The sequence below is a fragment of the Callithrix jacchus genome, chromosome 12, assembly GCF_049354715.1.
Source record: "Callithrix jacchus isolate 240 chromosome 12, calJac240_pri, whole genome shotgun sequence".
In the NCBI taxonomy this organism is placed as follows: Eukaryota; Metazoa; Chordata; class Mammalia; order Primates; family Cebidae; genus Callithrix; species Callithrix jacchus.
The window spans coordinates 53,068,533-53,092,084 of record NC_133513.1 but is presented as its reverse complement, the minus strand read 5'-3'; the positions used below and the strand labels follow the sequence as shown (position 1 = coordinate 53,092,084).

The following is a 23,552-nucleotide window of genomic DNA, read 5'->3' as shown; positions in this document are numbered from 1 at the left end:
CGCTGCTGTTCCCCTAAATGAGGACAGAAGTCTGAGCAAATAGATCCCATCAGTGCAGCAAAGGTTTAGCACCTCTAAAGCAGAGCGCCAAGGTCAGAGGACAGACAACTGGCAACCCAGTAGGGAATACCAGAATGTCCTACCTGGGCCAGAACTTTGTGTCTTACTGCACGCAGATGGCCGGAACCTCAACTACCCTACAGGGATCTGTGTCTTCACCTCTACCCTCCCAAATCACAGTTAGTCCTCCATAATTAGACTGTGGATGAGAAATGATCACACATATTTTGTAGCTTGCAGCCTACATGGAGCCTCAGTCCAAGTCTTTAAATTCCGAGAACCTCAGTGTGAGGGACATTGGTTGTTTTTACCTGTCCCGCATGCACTCTCCCTTCTGTGGACAGTACCTCATTTTAATTTGGGGAACTGCTACTCCCCAAATTAAGTACAGTCTCCAATTACATAGTCTTGGGATATTTAGTCAACGATTCGGGCCCAAGTGAGGCCAATCACTACTTTTAAATCTTGGAAGGATTGACACTAATCACAGTGGGAGTCAATTCAACGTGATTACAAAACCCTGTTAACGACTGCCCCCAAGTTTCTGCTTCCACAATGTCAGAACTACATCTCTGGCTCCCTTCTGTCCTTTCTGGGATCTTGCTCTTCAGGTTTTCACTGGAATCTCTAAGGTACTATAACCTTAAAAAATAATCCTTTTCTGCTTAAGTCAGCATACTTCAGCTTCTGTCGCCTGCAAGCAGGGAACCCTACCTGGTGGCTTGTTTACCTTCACTTTGGTTTCTCACCTAATCCTGTTACCTAGTGTGTAGGTATTATCACCACCATTTTGGTTTCTTCCTCTCTTTTCCTTTCTTTTCTTCCTTCCTCCCTGGAAGGGGAATTCTGCAGCTTTCTTCAGTAAGCAACTCCACAGTTGCTGAACCCTCACAGACTGCACTGGTTCTTTCTATGTCTCCCTCACCCCTCTGCATCTTATTCATCCCATTACTTTGGGCTCGGTGGCCTTTGGCTATTTTTAAATAAGTAAATCTTCCCTTGACCTGACTCTCCCAATCCTAGATGGTTTTCTGCTCTTACAGAGAAATCAGGGAGCTGAATGGCACTTTCTTTTTTTCAAATCAAAGCAGATTTGCCTGTCTTCACTAGATAATGCTGCATCTTTACAAACCGAGACTGAAAGAAGCCTAAGGCAGGCAAAGGTCAGCCTCACTCTTCAGGGATGAAGGTGGAATAGAGGGAGAATGAGTCCAAGCAAAGAAATGGTTCTCAATTTTGCCCACGAGAGGGTTTTGATTTGCAAAGCAAGTCCCACCTCCTTCCCTAACACCACTGTGAATCATGCATCACGAACCTTGAGCACATGCTGTTGGGACTGATCCTCCCATGATGACAATCAACTTGACATATCTTTGCCTTGTTCTCCACCCACACCCAAGGGTATTGCCACAGCTACCATAAGCTGCTAGCCATTCACTCTGTAGACCCAACATACTCGCATAGGCCCCAGCAGACCTCCAGCATATGTTAGTCACCCAGGGACTGGGAGGGAGGAGCTATGGGTTAGAAGACATGACCGGCCACAGTAGGACCTCTCTGGGATCTGGAAAGGAGTGGACCTCAGGGTTGCATCAGCAGATGCCCCACCCTCCAAATCTTTCTGAACCCCTCTTGTACTGATTCTGCAAGCTTTTTGGTGAACAAGGCACTCTGCTGTTACCTATGCCCTCCATTGTTCCAATGGGTATGTTCAACAATGTGAATCATCAAATGCTTTTGGGAGGCTTCCCTCTAATGTCTCCTGCTTTCATGTTTATTTTATACTTCTATGATTTTATTGAATAAAATATCTGAAAAACAGCATTTCACTGGGAAGATGCTCCTGCATACTCAAGCTTCTGTGTCACTGCCACTGCTTCCTTGGGTGGTTCTGATTGGTCAGAATCTCAGATAAGCTCCAGGAGAGCAAGAATCACATTTTACCCACAGCACCCAGCACAGAGCCTGGCAAGTGGTGGGGATTCAAATTATTGTTTGTTGAGCCAATAGATTAGAATGGGAGCTTTCCTAAGGCTGATCTATACACTAACCGACATTTGCCTTTGGAGTCAACGGCTAAGGTCATATAAGCTCTCACTGAGATGGGCACATATCTACCTCTGAACTGCCCCCCTGTCCTCTTATTAGAAAGGTACAAAGAAGGGAGACAGAGATTGCTTTTACTGCAGCTGGTACCCACATTCAGAGCAGTCCCTGTGGTTGTGGGGGTGAGAGAGGCCATTGTGATGCAACACCAGTACTGGCTGTGGAGACTGGAACCCTCAGGACAACAGAATCAGATTTCCATGACTTTCACACTGTATTGGCCTTATAATGTTTTAATAAAAAGAGACACTGGACTTGGCCAGTTAGAAAGTTTCCTGGTTTATTTTCATAGTATGATGACAGCAGCATGGAAGAAACCCCAAATCTACCAGGATCCATTTTGCACAGCTCTGGAATGAAATATAGCGGAGTGAATGACAAGGCTCAAGGACAGAAAGAACAGGGCAACCTAGTCTGGGATGGTTGCACTTGTTCCTGAGATTCTGAATCTACCCAGCAAGGACTCACCCAATCAAAGGAGCCATTGCGCAGACTCTTCAGCAATTATAATTGGAAAAGTCATATTCAGAATTATTTTTTAATGGAAGAGAGAATAATTGAGAGTGAAAGCCTAGGCTTGAATGTGACTTTTTTTTTTTAAGGTACACAGTTCATCTCCCACCTACATTTCTATTCTTGTTTTCAGAACAATAGCTGGAACATTTTGCTAAGTGTGTGGAAGGGAAGGGTGACAGCAGGAAAGGAGGGGGGGCATCATTCTATCAGAATTATCAGGAAATTGATTTAATATGCTTCCAAGTCTCTTTAAATAGAGCTTCAAGTTTGAAAGGGACTGAAGATATGGCTTAGAGGAATCCAAAACAGATGCCAAGATAGAAGTGCCCATGTCCCGTGCCCACCAAGACCCCTCTCATCAGGAAGGGATGCCTGGCACATCACATCAGACGATAAGGCATCTAAAGACAAGTGCTTTGGGCATCTACGCCTCAGCACTGCATTTCAGAAGTAGTCAAGAGGTCATTTTTCCAAAGTATTAGGGCAAGCTCATTTTCTGTTTTCTCTGTTCCCAAGAAGTTTAATGCTAATCAAAGCAGAATGCCTAATCAGTCCAAGATGGTCTGTCAACTTGAATTATCTATTTGTCTTCTTATTTACTGTATCTGTCTGTCTACAGTTCTTCATATCTTTGTGAAGATCGGTTATTGGGGCCTGTGTTTCCTTCTGACTAGAATAGCTACCAGATGATCCTTCCTGGTGATATGTTGATGATTTGCTAATTCACGGCTTTTAAAATCTAGGAATCCGAAGACATTGCTGAGGGGCTCAGTTTGGGGAAGTCATGTGGGTCACGCAACAAGGGCTGAATGGCTACTTGATGAGCGATCTAAGTCTGCGTAGGATGCAAAGGTTCAGTCACATTTCGACCAGAGCCACGTCTGCAACAGAGAAATCGTAAATGACATTTTATAGGAAACACCCCTCACGAGAACATTCTGCCCTTTGCGGGCGAGGAGAAGTGAGAGTGAGTGTTGCCCAAGACACAAGTAAACAGGAAAGGAAAAGTCTGTGGATCGGGCCAAGTCAATATCACATGAAATCGTTTCAAATCCGATTCCCAAATGCCAGAGGCCATGCCTTCCCAGAAAGAGTAGAGAGGGAAATGGTATTGTAGGAAGATTGTCTGAGAACCAAGAGAGGAGGTTTCAATAAGCTCTGAGATTAGACTTCCCAACCACTTAGGTGGCCAGATAGTAAGATGTGTAGCTCAGAAGAGCTGTAGTAGATTTCGAGATTTTTATGGATGCGTAGAAATGTATCTGTCCCCAGTGCCTGGTGTGTAGCTAGCCCTCTGTAAACACATGTGGAATGGATGAACATGAAGCCACGATTCATGTTAATTTCTTTAAAGTGGGGTGGACTGGGGACGGTAGATTAAATGAGTCTTTGTAAAGAAATAATCCATGCTCTGGCACGGTAGACACTTTGAAATTCCCTTAAAGTCCTTTAAAAATCCTTCGAAATCCTTTAAAATCAGTCTAGAACCCTGGCAGACGAGACCTGAGTGTGGCAGAGGAAATGGAGCGGAGATCCATGTTGATACAAGACGGCCAGGCAGGAGAGAACAGTGTGTGGTCTCAGGAAGGAACAAAGGGGCTGAGTAAGAAGGAGAGCCTAATTCTGATATGAGGAAAGAAACAGAGTTTAAAAAGAACCTAATAATCAGGAAGCAGGGAAGATTCCCAGGACGCCCTCTCCCAGTAAGTGGAGAAAGCACTGCTCAGGCAGGTTAGGGCCTGAGTGAGCAATCAGTTTTTAAGACTTTCTCTAGTGGAGGGAGAACTGAAGAACTATGTTTGCATGTGGGGCTTGCATAACCTGGATTTTTTTTTTTTTTTTTTTTGAGACAGAGACTCACACTGTCACCCAGGCTGGAATGCAATGATGCAATCTCGGCTCACTGCAACCTCCACCTCCCAGGTTCAAGGGATTCTCCTGCCTCAGCCTCCCAAGCAACTGGGATTACAGGGGCCCGCCACTACCGCTGGCTGATTTTTTGTATTTTTAATAGAGATGGGGTTTCACTATGTTGGCCAGGCTGCTCTCAAACTCCTGACCTCGTGATCTCACCTCAGCCTTCCAAAGTGCTGGGATTACAGGCCACCGAGCCTGCCCATAACCTGGATTTTAAAAGCAAGAGCATTTGCTTCCCCAGCTTAGCAGGTAACGCAAGCTGGGTCATTGAACAAGCGTTAACATCTCCTCTGAGGTGTCACTTCCTTGAACTACCGTATCCGTGTAAATAATCTGTTTTTCTCAGTTGCAGAATCTTAGTCTTTTTTTGGTTTTGGTTTGGCAGTACATATTAAAATGTGTAATTGGCATTTGGTTTAGCTGTACCCTTGCTCAGTGTTTGCAGCCTTCTTGAGACTGTAAACTCCATGAGGAAAGGCTCCAGGGGTGGCCTGTTCACCACCGAGCCCTGAGCACCCAACACAAGCCAGCACCGTGCCTGGTGTGTAACACAGAGAATGTCTGCCTGCGGAGTGTGTGAATGGACTAATGGAGACAATGGGCCACAAGGGTGGACAGTGAGGCAGGTCACTAACTGTGCTCGGCTGTCTTTAGTTCTTGAAATTTTGTTCTCAACTACTGAATACTCAATCATTTCTTCTAAAGTGTGGAGTCTTCCTTAAAATATGAACATTTTCAATAAAGAATATAATTAAGTACTCTATTTTCATGTTTAAATAGAAAATCATGATAAACTGTCCCCACCTCTGTCATTTCAAGGCTCTTCCCAATGTGGAGAACACTCCTGAGGTTGAGTGTAGACAGCCCTAACTCCCTCCAGTGGGATACAGCCTCCTGAGGATGACTAATCCAAGTCAAAGCTATGAAATAAAGACGCAGAATGTGCCCTCCAGAACTTTTCACGTGGGCTCTGTCTACTGTGCCTCTTACTGATGAGAAAGAAACCACACGAGAGAACTGCTCTGTGCTGGGCAGCAGATCAACCAAGAAGTATAAGGGAACAGTGGTTCCAGCTGCACGGGCATAGAAGGCTCTGCAGGTGAGATCTGCCCAGCAGGGAAATCCAAGTTTAGCAGATCACTACAATTCTCCATGAAACTACCTTTAAAAGATGGAGCCAGGAAGGGGAAGAAAATATTGAAATCCACAAAAGAGGCACAAAGCTCACTTTGGGTGTGTTTCATCTGTCCACTCCCAAGAGCCTCTCATTGCTAGAAGTATTCAAAAGGGAGTTAGAATTTTCGTCTAACTAAATGAGGAAAATGAAGGAAGAAATGGTTTTGTCCCCTCTTCATCTTTTTCCTCTCAATCCTGGGGCCAGGATCCTTAAGGGTAGTGAGTGGGTAGGAGGGGAGAAGAGACGGCCCCAAAATGAAGCTCATGGCTCATGCCTTTCTCTTCCTCTCCATCATGGGCACAGTGTTCTGGCTCCACTTATAGGGAGAGGTAGAGGAAGACACAGTAATAGGAAATCACTAAGTTTAGAGCAGAAAGGGGTCTCCAGAGATGACATGGAGAGGGAGCGGGACACCGGGAAGCAGGCTGTGCAGGATCAAACCCCAGCCCCACTCTTTACTAGCTGGGTGATGTCAGGCAAGTATTTAACCTCCCTGTTCCTCAGTTTCGTCGTCCGTTCCAAATGGAGATGATGATAACACCCTTCTCCCAGGATCACTATGAGAATGCTGAAATTTGCAAATATTTGTAGGTATTATTATTGTCAGTGGAGGCAGTCCTGGGGCTCTAGGCTGCACTGATTCACACTCTCATTTCGGGAAGTGTGTGGCGCTCCTGTCTTTATAGAGAAGTGTTCCAAGAGAAGCCACAGCATTTAAGTTTCACAGTCAGCTTTCCTGAATTTAAGAGATGGGTTGATCTGTGACAACTATTCCCCGAACCAAAATGGCAGCTCAGCAGCTTCATCCTGGGGATCTTCCTCCAAGTTCATTACATTCACTTTCCTCTCCCATCTTGGCCACTTCCAGTCTTTCATTACTCAACACCCTCTCGTGTGTCCTCTCCGCATTTGGCTACCAGGAATCAGTAGAATAATCCAAACCCATCCCATTCTCTCTGTCCCAAACACCTGGCCTAAGATCGCCTCAAACTTGAGTCACTCAAATCTCAACATGGGAAACATGAGGTCTGGGTGGCTCCCCAGCTTGGCTCCCTCTAACAAGGGGGTTACAGCCGATGGATTCCTCTCTGTGACCGATTATTTTCCATGGCCTTTGGCCATGTGACCTCGGACCATGATCTTGTCAGTTCTCATAAACTAACCAGGAGTGGAATGAATCACACTCAGAGAGGAAACCTCTCGGGGAAACTGCAAGGCGCAGTGAGGGAGGAGAGAGCCGGGGATCCCAAAGGCCATGGGAGACTCACCACCCCTCATGCCTTCCCTGTCTCTAAGCAGCTTTGACCTTACACAAAGGGAAAGGGGAGGAGGCAGTGGCCAGGGGAGGCAGGCTGGACTGTAGGAGCGCTACTTTTCTGAATAAGATTTAGGGTCTCAACCCAAGAGCCCAATTGTCCCTACTTCCGTCAACTCAGAGAAATTACTGGCCTCAGCTGCTCACTTGGTTGTGGACACCCAAACCCCTACTCTTAGGCACCCCAATCCACCATAACAACATACACGAAATAGCCGACAACACACATTCACGTGTGCCCGAGTACCCATCCCTACTCCGAGGACTGGGTATCCTGCAGGAGGTGATGAAAATGTTGGGTAAGGCACTCTAGGCCCTTGACGTTGTGTTGATGGTGAAGAGGTTTTGAGAATGCTGCTTGAAGGGTTTACATTACAGCAAACACATTGATTAAAACTGAAAATGAAATGCCAACGAAATCTTCATATTCTCCAATATCCCAAATTTGGGTGTTGTGTGCACAAAACACTGATCTTCTCTGCCTAAATTTTTTTGCTTTAAATAATCTTTGAATTTCCAAGTTTTGTGTCTCTGTAGCTTTAGATCATGAGTTTCCCCGAGTTCTCTGACAAGTGAATATATTGTTAGAGAAATCATTTCTGAATAAAATATGCACACGTAAACAAATCCCTTAACTATGTATACATTCTAATTACATTCTGGGCATTCATTTGATTGGGTCCTGGGGAGAGAGAACAAGTCTGTGTCGGTGGACAGAGCACATGAATTTATCCACACACAGAAACTCAGAGCACAGCACGCTGTTTTAAGAGTCCGAACTTTATCTTTCAACAAAGTTTAGCTGCTTTCCTTTTGCAAAGGCATTTAATTTTATCTGGAAACTTTCTGAGGTTAGAAATAGAACAACTGTAGTTTCTCATTATGTTTGCTGCCAGAATCCATGCTTGGTTGCTCAACTAAAGACCTTATATTGCTAATTACAACCACATGCCCGTATCCCAAGCGCAAGGAAACTTATTGATTCTGACAGCCCATTCTCTCAACACTGAATTCCAAATGAAAACTCAAAATTTGGCCAAACATAACATTTCATCAATCTTGTTTTACTGACTGGAAAAACAACATCAAACAAAGGGTGCTAATGGCCCTTCATTACTGTGCCTTTCCCAAGCTTATATTTTCTGATGAAAGATCTAAGTGACCAAAGGGCTTCTTTAAACTACTTAGTAATTAGCTTTTGAACCAGGAAACAATGCGTAAAGTAAAGTGAACAGGCCCGGTGCTGATGACAGGACGGACTCTGTGTCTGCTGGGTCGGGAACAGTGGGGACCCAGAAAGAACATTAAAAGCAAAGTGCATTTTCATAAAGGGAGAAGAAAAAAGAGAGAGAGAGAGACAGAACACCAGGCTAAAAGCGGTGATAAAAGATTACAGAGCCAGAACAGAATGGCAGGAAGTCTGTGATCTGAAGTCATCAGCACCTGAAAGTTTGAGTGGAACTGCCAGGGTGAAAGATGACCGGATCGGACTGTGGGCAGTGAGGGAGTGCCAGGCTGAGGACCCCATCTGGGTCACCCGGCACCAAAAGCTGCCGGCCTCCAGCCCACCCACCAGCCCACCCACATTTGACTAGGAAACCTATTTCATTAAAAAGAAAAAAATTACCTGGAATGAGAGTCAAGAAATATTTTCAACCTAGCCTTCAGGGCAATTGATTTTATTGACTTCTTCAGAGGCAGTGATTGGGAAATGCTGGCAGAGACAGTGGGAGACAGGGAGGCCATAAAGAGCCCCCCAGGCCCTCACAGTGCCTTCTGCTTTATGGAGACCTGTCCACACCTTCAAGGCAAAATGAATCGAGAGGCTGCTTTCCTCTTGGCATGGGATACATGACCAATGGGAATCTCTGGACTTATTTGGCCTTTTGGATCCAACCAATGGCCCAGAAATCAGAACAGCTTGGTTCCAACCTCATCCAGGGCTGTTAAGATAATAGTGAGGGGAGGACTCCATTAGAGGGAAGATGGAGGGATGTGCAGCCTCCGTGAAAAGACGCCAACTGGCCTCCTCTCACCCACTGTCCTTTGTGCCTTTGAAAGGAAACTGGTGTCCTGTGGGTAGTTCAAGAAAATGAGCCCTTTTGTCCACCTCCTGATTTCCTGTGCAGAGGCTTGGACACCTGAGCTCAGGAAGCACTGGACTCACTGACCAAAAGGGAGGGTCCGCTCCATCCGACACGGCTGACTGTCAAAACAAAGAAGGGGCAGCAGTGGAGGGAAAAACAACACTCCCGGTCTGATTTTATTTCCTCTGAAAAAAAGCCAAAGAAGCTCTTTAAGAGTTCAAATGAAAATGAACGAGAAGGAAAACAAAACAGTTCCATGACTGGGAAGAGGCAGGAGAGATGAAGGTTTCCTGTGTCTTGATCCGTATGGTAGGATGGTAGTTCCTGAGTGTGTACATAGGTACAAGTTCCTCGCTCTGTATGTGAAAGATGTGTACATTTAACTCTATGTAACTTATGCCTCAAACCAAAACAAACAAAAGTGACTGCCCCAGAAAAAGCTTTAAAAAATAAAGGATGGCTGCTGCCAGCCACCTCTCCCCCACAGTGTTCCTATCTTGAGATGGTAAGGTGCTCCCTTACTTAGGAGAAAACCCTGGGGTCTCTAGTGAACCTGCACATTGATACTGAAAGTGATGAAGTGGTCTGAGCACACACTGAAATAGTTCCCAAGAAGAAAGCATTCACATTTGAAAAGAAGGCAAACAGAAGATTCATCAGGAATAGTGTGGAGCACCCTAAAATACCAGAACTATAATATTTCTTGCCCAGAAGGAATATCAGCTGAGTAATGAGTCCCTTTGAGGATAAGATAGGTGCCTCCTGGCTGAAGAGGAGAACTGGGTTCCCCGTGGCCACAGTGCCTTTGCAGTTGGCCAGATGACCTGGATCTGCCACCCAAGGACTTCCCTACCAGAGTCTTATCCTGCGTTCTTGCTACACACAAACCATCATAGGAGGGCATCATACCAGTTTGAGGGACAAAAATTTTATCACGTAGCCAGATGATGTGAAGAATGAATGAGTTTTGTCTAGTTATTAGGGGTCAGAGCAGAAAATATGGGCCCAGTTATAAATGGACTCCTTTCAGGACAAATCCATTACAGCTCTTGGAGTCTGTGAATGGGAGTTGGTCCAAGCGTGGCAACGTCCTGGGGTCACCTCTGACATCACACCCCATGCAGAAGGTGAGCCTTCCCTCATAGAAGCACCCGCTGGAGTGTGGGGGGGGCACCTCCACAAGGGACTCCTGAAAATCACTCAACCACGTCTCTTCTGATGCAACTGACTTACTTTCTGCCTCCATGTTTGTTAAAAGTCCCGCCGAATTTATTCCGATTCAGGATGAGAGCAGCAATTTCGGGCACGTAGCGGGCAAACATTGCCTACATGCATGAAACAGAGAAACAAGAGCCAAAAAAAAAAAAAAAAAAAAAAAAAAAATGGCATGCAGAGAGGATTCTACCGCAGCGGAGGCAGCAACACCTCTTGTCATACTTACTTTCTTCCACTAACCGCACTATAGGAGCCCCCGTATTTCTTGCGGTTTCCTATTAACTCTATGATTTCAGGGACGTAGCTGGCAAACATGGCCTGAGAAGATAGGAGACAGAAGAGAGACTAAAAAAGACAGGCCAAAGAAAAGCGGGGGCGGGGACCTGCTCAGAGAGGGGGTGACTAAGATCTGAAAACACAAAAGGATTAGGCCCGCGAAGGTATATATTGATACGTTGGGTCAAAAAAAAAAAAAAAAAAAAAAACGCACAAAGAGAGCAAGCTCCTGGAAACACGCAAGACAAACCAACATTAGTTAACCTAGACAAGTAAACAACAAAAACATCGCAGTCGAGAAAAACACAAAGGACACAGGAACGAATAAGGTGATATCTAGTTCTTCTTTTGGAGAAAAATAAGCAAAAGGTGCGCATGCCACAGAAATTAAACACACACAGACACGTGCGCATGCGCAGACACACACACACAGTTTTGCAAGAGATCTTTCCTTCTCATTAAAATTCAGAGGAGAATCAATGCTTTTATGAGTGACAAATGAAAATAGACACCAAAAGGTTAAAAACTAAATTTTTCTATTAAAAAAAATACTAAAAAGCACAAAAGGGAAATTTAGGGAATCACCTGGGAAGAGAAGATAGCAAGGAGAAACACAAATCTGCCATGTTTTGTCCAACAAACATCTTGCCTGTGGCTGGCTGGATGGGTCTTGTTGTACCTATGGGCACCTCGCAGATGCTGCAGAAATGCTTGCTTGAATGTACACGTGCACATGCACATTTCTATACATTTTTAAATGTATATGCCCTATGCATACAAAACAGAGAGATGTGTATGCATCACTAAATATAAATGTGAGTGCAGTGTACATACATGAAAGCTGTGTATAGATTAGGATTTTAATCACTCACTTCATAAATGGCAAAAAATCTAAACTTAAAATGAGTGACTTTGAAAGACAAAATGCAGCAACTGCCAATGTGTGGCCAGAAATCCCCTCAATTTACATTATAAGGGATGGTTTAGTGCAACATAAAGAGCTGCCTGGACTTTTAGAAAGCAAGCAGTGAAACTTTCTTTCAAGAAAGGAGGAAAAATATCCCACGTGTCCAACGCAGAATGGAGTGAGCTGTTGGCAAAACTGCACTCTGCTCACGTGGGGACATCCGCCTGGACGAGACCAAGGTGCTGTCTGTCCTTTGATGTAGGGACCCTTCTCTTTAGAGCAGGTTCCAGCCACAGTGTTTGTTGGAAGTTTGGGGAGGAACACAAAGGGGAAGGGGCAGCTCTTGAAACCGCAAACTGTCTACAAAGTATCGACAGCTTCTACCAGGTGACAGCCACTGTCCTTGCAGCATATACCGGATGCTGAATTACATCGCTAAGGGGTAGACACTCTCCCTCAGTAACGGCATCACTTTCTTAAGACAGTTAGGTTTGCTCCTGGCTAAATGGCTGTCCCTGACAAGGGCAATGTGCCCGGATCTATGGGACAAGTAGAATACACCAAGAATTATGCAGAAAAATCACCCTCCTTTTGGATCTACTTAGGCTTGTTGTAACATTAAGGCTTGCTTCCAGTGCAGAACACAGTCTAAAATATGAAGCGTTAAGGAAATGTATCGTGGAAAATATTAACCATCCAAATCAACCTCATAATAAAGATTTTTTTTTTACCAGTCCCCCGAGGATGAAGAAGACCATGAAGAGGCGGCCAAGCGTGGTTTTTGCATAAACATCCCCATAGCCAACGGTGGACATTGTAACCATGAGTAAATAGACACATTCCCAGTAGGTGAGAGCCTGGTTGTTTTGGAAATTTTCCCATGGGTCCCCTGAATTCTCCACCTAAAGCAAAAGGGACAGGGAAGAAAAAAGGAAAACATGGGACCATTGAAGCATATATATACAATCAACCCAGAAGCTCGGCACTCCTGCAGGCCACTTGCTAACACACATTGCTCTCCACAGGAGCTGTGTGGTTCCGGGGCTGAGTTCTCTGAGTCAGGATGCGGAGCTCCTGAGCAGGACACAGAGAAAGTGGAGAAGCCGCAGCAGAAAATGTCTTCCTGGCTGACTGGGACAGAGTGGGAAAGCAAGAAGGGAAGTATCTCTAGGCCATTTTTCTTCTTCTGGTAAAATGTCTGAAGCCAGCTAATATTCAGGGCATTGCCTGTGGCCAGGTTTTAGAGCACTCCAGAGAGCCCTTCCCTGACCTTCAACGGGTTTCTAAGGCCCAGATGGCTTGGCCCTGCCTCTCCTGCAGAAATCCTAAACCCTTCCACCGGGGGCTACCTCCTTCCCTCAGTTAGACCAAAGAGGTGCCTGATGGGCCTTGCTTCTTCAGATTCAAACAGCATCTCTGGGATCTGGCCCTGCTCTCCCTCCTTTGCAAATTGCCAATGGTGGTCCTAGCCTTGAGGCTGCCGGAATCTTCCCACGGGCATGGAAACTGAGCTCATGAGAACAGCTTGCACTGGCACAGCCCATTAGACCAAGAGCTGGCAAATGTTTTCAGCTCTGTGGGCCACACAGGTCCTGAGCAACTCTGTAGAGGCAAAACTTCAAAAACTGGGTGTGGCTGGATTTGGAGAGCTAGAGAGCTTTGGCCCAGGATTGGTTTGCCCACTTTCCTGTCCCCCCATCATATTTGACCTGCCAACAAGGCTAGAAGGAAGGCAGGAAAGGTACTTTAGATACTCTCAGGAGAGAGGGAGCTGTGGGGTCAGTTCTACTCAAAGGTGCCGGTGATCCATTTGCGGGGCCTGTAGACAGCAGCCCCCAAGCCTCCAGCTCTGCCTTTGCAAAATGTTTCCAGGGACTTGGCCTCCTTCACACATCAGTTTATCCTCAGTGTGTCATTTTCACAAAAGTTTCCTGGTGAATCAGAAGGGATTTCACTAATATTAATAGTAAGGTGGGGCCATCGTCTTATTAAAGACAACTGTCTCCTCCACATAAGTGATTTGGGTGCTGGGTGCTTGGTTACAGCAAGAATTAGGGTGATTAAGGGTGATTTTGGCCAAGAATCCCAACAGCATAAAGGGCTGGGTAGGAGACCCTAGATCTGGTGACTACATGAGCCCCGGCCCCCCACCCACTGCCATCCCAGGCCTGTCTTCCTTTGGGTGATAATTACCTAAATCCCAAGTGTGAGTAGTTAAACGCATCCTTCAATCCCTTATGCAAATAGAGGCTCAGCTACCGGTGGTCAACTTTATCCAAAGTCTCATAGCTAGACGAGGCTCCTTCTAGTTGTGACAGTCTAGGTTTGTATGAAACACATTTCCCTCAAAGGCTGTGCTCTCTAAAAGCAAGGGACAAGTCGGCCTTGGTGGGGTGTGAGAGGCTTGACTTCATATAAAGCTTTCAAAGAGTCATTCATAAAGAATTAACATTTTTGAGGTACAAAATAAACTGACAAGTAATCAGGCAAAAAACTCAAAGGTGGCTTTTTGTAAGGGGGAAGTGGAGAGAAATCGAGGGATGAATTCCTGTTTTCCAAAAGGTATGGGTCAAACTTACAACCTTGCCCCCAGCGCTTTTCCTGGTGTTTGCTTAGGAAGCACTGCCATCTTGTGGCCTACTGTAGTTACTGCAGACAAAAAGAAAATCTACCAAAGCCCCCACTGCAATACCTATGAGCAATGAGTGGAAAAATGCAGGTTAATAGTGCAAACATTACTCACCATTTGGAACTAGTTTGGGGTAAAAAGGTTGGAAACCCAGACAATTGAGTGGTTGCTTCCCATTTTCCTGTCTACAACCGAGGTGAAGTTTCTTTCCAGCAACATAAATTGTAGGTAATAAAATGACTCAGAGAGGGTCTTGCTGCAGGCAAGCGAGAGCAGAAGGGTCTTCGAGGTTACTCACCAAATGGATGAATCCAGCTGCAGTCAGCCATGTGCTGATAAATATGGAGAGCAGATTCACCAGCTTGATGGAATTACTGTGCGAGAGACAACAAGCAAAATTCCAGGTTACCAAGGGAAGGCCCTGCTGGGGCTGCCTTACAGGGTAACAGCACCCACTTGGGGGAAGAGGCCGCTGCATCTAACTCCCAACCATTTCTCCATGATAAGGGAATTCTGGACGGTGGCAGAAGCGGCTGGGATGAAGGTCAGGACAGAGCCTATAGGAATGAATTTAACTTTAGTAAAAATTAACTTTTAGTTTAAAAACTCTTCAAAGCTACAGAAAAGTGGAAAGAACAGTATAATGAACACTTCCATGCCCTTCATTTAGACTGACCAATTATTAACATTTCACCACAGGTGTTTTATCACCCTACACACTCTTTCTCTTATCCCCCTGCCTTTTATCTTCTCTTCTTCGTGTGCATGTGTGTGTGTGTGTGTGTGTGTGTGTGTGTTGGGCTAAACCATTTACCAATAAATCAGAGACACCATGACACAAACCCTAAATATTTAGCACTCCTAAGAAGAAGGGCATTGCACAGCACAATCGCAATACCATTTCACACCTCAGAAAATCAAAATGTAAAAATTCAGTAATGCTATTTAGTATGCAGACCTTATTTAAATGTTTCCACCTGCCCCAAAATTATGTTTATTGATTTTTCCACCTTAAATCCGAGGAAACAAGGACAGAGAGTCAATATTTTGGGCTTTACCAGCCATATAGACATTGTCACAAATACTCAACTCTGCCACTGTGGCTTCAGAGCAGCTTTTGGACAACAGGTACACAAATAGATATGGCTTTGTTCCAATAAAACTTTATTTACAGAAACAGGCAGCAGGCGTGGGCTGCAGTTTGCCAATCCCAGCCTCAGTCTCTTTCAATGTATAAACGACACCACTCCTTTGCCCATTTTTGTTTTCAATGACATTACATTTTGTGTAAAGCCAGGTTGTCTTCTAAAATGTCCCATATTCTGGATCCTGTTTATTTTATTTTTTTTGAGATGGAGTCTTGCTCCGTCACCCCGGCTGGAGTGCAGTGGTGGGGTGGCTCACTGCAACCTCCATCTCCTGGGTTCAAGCCATTCTCCTGCCTCACTTTCCCTAGTAGCTGGGATTACAGGTGCATGCCATCAAGCCCGGCTAACGTGTGAATTTTTAGTAGAGATGAGGTTTCACCATGTTAGTCAGGCTGATCTCGAAATCCTGACCTCAGGTGATCTGCCTGCCTCAGCCTCCCAAAGTGTTGAGATTATAGGCATCATCCTCCGTGCCCAGCCCTGTTTATTTTTTAAATAAATGTTATTGTGTATGTTTGAGGTTTACAACATGATGTCATCTACCATCTTACATAGTTACATTTTTGTGTGTGACAAGAGCAGCTAAAATCTACATATTTAACAAAAAGTCCAAATACCATACAGTTTTATTAGCAATAGTCCTCATGTTGTATATCAGACCTCCAGACCTGATCATCCTACATAGCTCCTACTTAAGTATTTCTGTTAAGAATCTCTGCAGAGATGGCATCACATCCAGATATGCCAGCCCATTGATGCTAGGTCCATTCACGTGGCTAAGGCGGAAATGCTAATCTCTCCACTGAGAGGTGCCTATTTCCCTTTGTAATGAATATGCCACCTTGAGTGATGGCCTGAGACCGCAGGCATATCCTGCTCCTCAACAACCTTATACCTAATAGTTTTAGCATTCACTGGTGTCCTTGGGTGGATCAAGTGGAACTCATGACATTGTGAGCTCCCTGAAAGCTGGGGCCTTGTCTGTCTGGATTCCAGGAGCCCTGGGTCCCTGGCACATAGCAGGCCCCTGTGACTCTGCGCTGTGTGCACTGGTGTCTGCCCCTGCTCTCTTCCTAAACTGCAACCTGTTCACTCCCACTGGGATATACCCTGAATGCTGCTGTCAGCAGGTCACTTCACTGTCCAAAGACTTCATGTTGACTAAAAGATGACACTCAAACTCTCTCCTTCCCTTGTCAATACCTTGTGAAGTCCCAGGTCTCCCACCATCACTGTCACATAAACTCATGAAAGTGCCATCCCAGCTAAACCTATTTACTATAGCTATGTTTACACTATTTACTCAACTTGAAAGCCCTTCCCATCTAGCCAAATATTCCCCATTCTTCAAAGCCCAGTTCAATCCCTACTGCTTCTTTAAAGTCGTTCCACCCACCTGTAAGACAAAGCGACTTTCCCGGGCTCTCACCTCCAGCCATTCATTGGTAATTGATCCTACTGACTTAAGATGTCTTTTGTAAAGTTTTAGGTTGCTATTTGACTCTTGGGTTCCTTGCTGCATCTTGCAGAAAAGAACTGTTTTCTATCTCTTGCATTTTCCCAGTAGTGGCTTAATATACAGCCTACAGGGTTGCCCAACCCATTGGTTTCGGTCAATTCATCTCTGTTATGACTGTCCTCTCTTACTCTCTATTGGAGAGCCAGTGATTCTGGAGTTTAAGATCACAGTAATAGTATCAGCTCGGATGTTGACAGTTCTTTCCCAGTGCTCAGCACATGCGCCACCATCCTAAGTGCTTTATGTGTACTAACTCATTTCATGCTCAGAGCGACAATCTTCCTTCTGTGGAACAGCACAGAGGAATCCGTGGTCTTAGTGTTTCCAGAGTTGATGCTGACAGTTCATGGGAAGAATAAACAGATATTTTCCATTTTCAGGGTGAGACTGATCTTTTGAGATGTGTGGAATAACTTTCTTCTGGTTCAAAAACTTGGAAAAACAACCAAAATGTCCATTCTGTCTCTCTTGGTAATTTCTAGAGTTGCCAAGTGATAATAATTGCCAATATTTATTGAGCCCTTATTATATGTTAGATGTTGTGTTGAGCAGAATTCTCTCCCGCCTCTGCCTTGTAAGTCTTCTAAGGTGTGCTCCAGCACTTGAGGGTAAGAAATAGATGAAGAACAGGTAGCCAGCAGCAAAGGGAGGGCTCTAGGGATGTGTGTGTTGTTCATTTTCTCAGGGGATTGTTAAATACCAAGTGGTTTCACTTACATACTCCTGGATCCTCAGGACCCAAACACAGCGGTGTCCCAGCAGCAATGCTGTGGAGTCCTCTTGAGATATTAAACTTATTTGGAGGCTGAGCCTCTCGGCACTGTGGGGAAATGACCTAAATATGATGATGATTAAACTCTAAATGATGATTACAGTGATATTAATAGTGCTTTACGGAGCTCTTGCTATATGCAGAACACTTCATCACTGTTGCTAAAACAGTACATGTTTTGCTCTGAAATCAGATTTTTTTATGACATCAGCATTATCACAGATCCCTAGGTTTAGGAATCTGCTTTCTAAATGAAACTCTATGACCAGGCATCTGAAAGCGACAAGCAAAAGATGCAAGGTTAAGCCTTGGTGGACATTCTCCACACTCTGAAATGTGAACCTTGCCTGGTTGAGCAGGGCTCCTTTGGAAGAGAGAGTGGGGGTTTCCAGGAGCAGGGCTGTGTGCTCTGCACAGCAAAGGTTGCGTATCTCTGCATGGAGATAGTCACAGCCTTCCTAACCAAGCCCAGGGGCCTGGGCCAGACATGAAGCTACCAATGATTACAATGATTCACACCGTTCAGATTCCAGCCCTCTTCCTACGCCTTCAGGGAGATTATGATCTTATTGTGAAAACCTGACCCGTATAAAGTAAATCATTCTCACATTTCTAGCACAATTCCTGAGTCCCCATCCCATGAGTTCTAATTCACATCAATGGACACAGTGAATCATTATAGGACAGGCACAGGATTCTTGTAGATTAGAGACCTCTTCCAAGAAACTGTGGATGTTCCAAGAGAAGGTCTGGCTCCAGAGATCACAACTGTAACCCTAGAGCTTCTGGGGCCTTTTGTCCTCTATATGTTTAACAAGACATGTTTCAGTTAACACAGAAAATGCCGTGGGCTTGGTACACAGAAGTGCAAATCTGTCCCTGTTCTGCTTGTCTCTAATTTTCCTCTTTGCTTCTGGTACTGCCAGGTGTTGCTGGCCTTGTTTTGCTTTACTGCTCTTTGCTGGACAGATGTAAAATACCCACCCCCTAAAAAGTTAACTGGACTGCACCGCACTAACATAAATGGTCTGAACTATGACATGAGTAAAGCAAAGTGAAATTCTGCCAGTTCGATCCATTCATTACCTCTAGATCCCTTCTCCTCTCTCTGCCCCAATTTGCACCACCTACAGCCATGCCCTATTACCTCCTCCCTGGACTACTGCCTCCTAATTGGTCTTATGGTCTACGAGTTCTTTGACGCTTCATTCTCATTCTCTATACCACTGTTGGAATTGTGGATCTTTCTAAAATATTAATCTAACCACATTTCCTCTCATGATTAAAATCCTTCAACGGCTCTCCTTAGATTCATGGGCTTGACTGAGAACAAAGAACCTGCATGATTTGGCCTCTCCCTGAACATCCCTTGCAATATCCATAGAGAATATTCTTCTTTATGATCTTTACCTTGGAGCCATTTCTAAGGTCATGTAAGTAGTAGTTTTAGTTTTGAAAATGTCTCCCAAAAACATATTGGTTAGGTATAATGATGACTCATTCATATAATGGAACGCTATGTGAGAAACCAAAGGTGGCGTAGTCGATGTAATCGTTATCTCAAAGCAGTGTGGTGTGGAGGCAATTTTATTCATCCTTTATGATTCTGTATGTTGTTGCAATGCTTACAATGAACAGATTTTAAAATTAGAGGAAACAGGCCAGGCGCGGTGGCTCACACCTGTAATCCCAGAACTTTGGGAGGCCAAGGCAGGCGGATCACCTGAGGTCAGGAGTTTGAGACCAGCCTGGCCAACATGGTGAAACCCTGTCTCTGCTAAAAATATAAAAATTAGCCAGCCATGATCCCAGCTACTTGGGAAGCTGAGGCAGGGAGAATCACTTGAACCTGAAAGACGGAGGTTGCAGTGAGCCAAGATAGTGCCACTGCATTCCAGCCTGAGCAACAAAGTGAGACGAGAGAGAGAGAGAGAGAGAGAGAGAGAGAGAGAGAGAGAGAGAGGAGGTGGAAGAAGAAGGATGAGAAGAAGAAGGAGAAAGAGAAGGAGAAGAAGAGGAGGAGGAGGGGGGAGGAGGAAGAGAGGGAGGGGAGGAAGGGAGGGAGGGAAGGAAGGAAGGAAGGGAGGGAGGGAGGGAGGGAGGGAGGGAGGAAGGAAGGAAGGAAGGAAGGAAGGAAGGAAGGAAGGAAGGAAGGAAGGGAGGAAGGAAGGAAAAAAACAGCAAGGCAATTCCCATTTTGAAAAAATGTGCTGAGTGATCCATGTTTTACTCATCAATATCTACTGTGGTCAATGAGACAGGGATTATAGCCTTTAAACACAGCTGCTGACTTTCCTCTGATTGTAGAATAAGTGTTCTATCACCTGTGTGTTAGAGCTCCAATTTGCAGGGCAATTGAGGAACTGCCAAAACCTCAGATGGTGAGAGGGAGTCTCCTTGCCTCCCCTTTAATTGGCCTGTTTCAGGCTATGAAGTATTCCAGGCCCCCTGTGGGCTTGCAGTTTGGGAAAGGGCCCTGATGCTGGTCATATACCGTGATTGGCCCATTTCATCCCGTGCACCTTAATTTTCCTCTGCTGCCTTCTCAATTCTGTATCAATCTTTCTGCCCACCTTATGCTTCTCTGCCCTGTTTCTTCCAGCTCTTGACCCAGTGAGGCAGCCAAAATACTGAAAATGAAATACCAATTCCAAATCATGATTTCGAATCGCATCACAAAGGCTCCATCCCTACCTAACACCACAGATTGGCAGCGATTCACTACCAAAGAGAGTCAGACAAAACCTCCCTAAGGATGATGGCATGGGTCCCCACCTCACCCTCCTGAAAAGACTACTATGAAAGCAGCAGAGTAAAGAAGAGTCACAGGAGAATCGCTAAAAGTCCAAAGCCCTACAAATGGCAAGGCTGCACTTTCTCTGGGAAAAGAGAGCTTTGGGATCCACACTTGGGGATGCCCAAAAAGGAGCCAAGATTAGCTGGGCCGGCACCTGGAGAGAGAATGGGCTCAGAGAGTCATCCTAGAACTTCTAGAGTTCTTACAATTACACGACGTTTGCTTCTGTCCCTGGTGACCTGGCCTTTCCTACCCTCTTAACCTCATCCTCCTCTTTCCACCACAGAACCCTTAATGTCCAGGAGTACAGAATTACCCAGTTTCCCCAAGTGCCATGCTCACACCAGTGTGATGTTTGCAGCTTCCTTGATTAGAAGACAACCCCGCTCCTCCCGCCCTCACATGCCCAGCCCCCAGAGGATGACACTTAGTATTCTACCAGGCTTATCCAAAGCACCCCCTTCTCCTTGAAAAGATCCTTGACTGCCCCACAACTCATGCCAAGCCCAGCTTAGTTGCTCCCCTCCCCTCTCGACCCCTGGACATACTGACATCAGCATTAACCACACCGTCAGATGGCCTGGCCCCCACCTAGCAAGGTCTCTGCCAGCAGGACTCCATCCTAGCACCCACCTTGCTGCTGACACCAATGGGTGCTCATTCCAGGCTTGCTGAATTACTTCAACCACCTGGTTATGACCATAAGTGACGAGAACTCTGAAAACCCATGTTGTGGGGTTGTGGCGAAAAGTACCCTCTCATAGGAGTTTCACATAGAGGGAAGTGGGGTGCTGGAGAAATGCTGTTTTGGGGCCCAGATGGCAGATGCCCAGCCAGCCTTCCACCCCGTGACTCTTCCCTAGGGCCATTTTCTCCCTCATACCCTGGCTGGCTGCTTCAGCTTCCCTGGCTCTGCACTGAGAGGAGGAAGCACCCATAACTGTGCAGTTGGTGGGTAAGCTGACCACCAGGGAGCCCACAGCCACTTCCCATATCCAAAGGAGAGAGAGGTGAGTGTCCTAGCAGAGGGTCAGAAAAAGATATTCAGATGGTCCATCATTCTCTCAAGTCCTAAAAGGGTCCAGGGAGTAGACAATATTCCCCAGAGGAATGGAACCTTCTCAAAATGCTGGCATCTAAGATTTAAAATCCCCCTAACATATGATGTAATTGTGAAACAGGGAGACAGATAATACCTGATGCTAGACATTATCACAAAACACAATCCCTACCAGAAACATGAGTGTCTCTTTAGGACAAGGCTCTATGCGTGGTGCTGGGTACTTGTACATTCCACTTATAAAAACGCAGTCCATTGGAGCAAATCTGATGTAGGTAAATATTGGAGAGATGCTAGCTTCATTGATCATGTACATTTCAAAAGTAATATGTTTCTAGTACATAGAATAATCATTAAAAGGCAGAAATCAAGGTTGTCACTCAGAAAAATATGAAGAAAAACAGTATTCACTGTATATGAATAATATTACATTATTGCTAATAAATAGAGAACTCGTGAATTCTTATCTCAGGATAATGAACAGTAAAAGGTGGGAGGACATACTTTTGAAGACTTCAGTGCCATCGGATTCTCTTTTTCTTTTCAACTTGGCTAATAGAAAGTGAATTTGATCTCACAGTCACACAGATGAACAGTCAGAGGAAACCGATTCAGAATTAAACCGAAACAAAATAAACAAGCAAAAAAACCACAAACGACCAAGGAGTAAAGCCAATCATAGGCTGAATTTGTTGGCTGTGTCAGGTTCATTCAGGAAGCTGGGTCCCAGCCTGTGTTACCAGGAAAATGATGCTGAATCTAATCCTCAAAACTGCAGCTATGTTAATTACAAATCACAAAATATGGAGGTGTCCTGTTTTTAATCATTTATCAAATGCATGAAGGGCAACCAAAGAGGAAATGGAACATTAGAAGTGAACTTCTTAGAGTGTAATTTCCTAGAAGAGAAATTTATGGCCTGTACTTATTCTCCATTAGAGCACGTCTAACCTCTTGTATTAGTTTATTCATCAAGACAGCCCTGGTTTCAGGGCAGCTCTGCAAGCCGGCAGGTCATCAGGAAAGGGATCCTCTGGGGGCTTTTCCTCCTAGGTCCAGTTGTGTTTTCCAGATCATAATGCAGTTAACAGAAGTATTCATGGTGCATTCGTCAGGAGGTTTGTAGGTTTTCCCCCAAAAGGCAATTCACAGAGCAAGCCCCCAGGGCTATATGGATATAAAGTGAACATCTAAAATGTGCTTTGAAATGAAATGATTTTCTGTTTGCTGTATGAGGTTTGTGATTGCCTCTCACAGCATTGCTTCTATTGCCTTTATGACTGGGTTCAATTTCTTATTTAGTGATGTAATAGAGGGGCGCTTTAGAATCTGGCAGCAAGGACTTCCCAATCAATGAGCAAATCTATCCTTCATTCGCTGTGCACCTCGCCCTTCAACACCGTGGCTTAGATCTGGGCAACCCCACCAGGCGCCCAGATATCAGCCATACGTCCCTAAAATTGTCCCTACTCCCCTGCCTGCACGGCTATTTCTCTCTTTCACCACATAGTTCCCTGGCCCTGCAGAAGACAGCAACACAAACCCTACTCTAGGTTTTCTCTCCCTCTCTGTGTTAGCTCACTCTTTCTGTAAATCATATAACATTAATAATGTCATTGTGAGGAAAGCAAGCACACTTGATAGTTGCAACTTGGCATAGGGGACTGGAATGAAAAAAATACGACAAAGAACATCTTACCTTGTTTTAAGAATATTCAGAAACTGCAAAATTTCTGAAAACTGTATCAGTCTCAGAGCTCTTAAAAATCTCAAACCTGGAAAGAAGAGTGAGAGAGATGCATTATTTTCAATGCGTGGTTTTAGTGTTCACAGTCTGCCATTTGATTTACAGTTCCCAAGGGTCAAAGGGATGGGAAGTTCTTGCAGAAGATAAACCAACTGGTACCTCGGACATATTCCCTCATTCTGATTCTTGACTGGTTTAATCTTGGCTGGTAAATGGACTTTCTCCTTATAAAGGTAGCCTGTTTGGAACCTCTTTAGGGGAAGGGCTCATGGGGAGGAGCCAGGTTAATGAGACTTTTCATTTG

The 23,552-nt window shown here is 45.0% G+C and overlaps 1 protein-coding gene across 48 annotated transcripts in view; it reads right to left on the bottom strand.

Annotated features, from left to right (window-relative positions):
* The window catches only part of KCNMA1 (potassium calcium-activated channel subfamily M alpha 1), a 767,226-nt gene that overhangs the window by 224,307 nt on the left and 519,367 nt on the right, over nucleotides 1–23,552 (bottom strand). For 46 of the 48 annotated variants that reach the window (XM_035266161.3, XM_054242917.2, XM_054242918.2 and 43 more), the window contains 4 exons: nucleotides 23,201–23,276; nucleotides 14,504–14,579; nucleotides 12,308–12,478; nucleotides 10,620–10,711 (listed from right to left, as the gene is read on the bottom strand). In XM_035266161.3, the coding sequence (XP_035122052.1) occupies nucleotides 10,620–10,711; nucleotides 12,308–12,478; nucleotides 14,504–14,579; nucleotides 23,201–23,276 (415 nt within the window). Of the gene's footprint in view, nucleotides 1–10,411; nucleotides 10,504–10,619; nucleotides 10,712–12,307; nucleotides 12,479–14,503; nucleotides 14,580–23,200; nucleotides 23,277–23,552 lie in introns of all 48 variants that reach the window. The other 2 variants (XM_078345519.1, XM_035266210.3) reach the window with 2 other exon arrangements.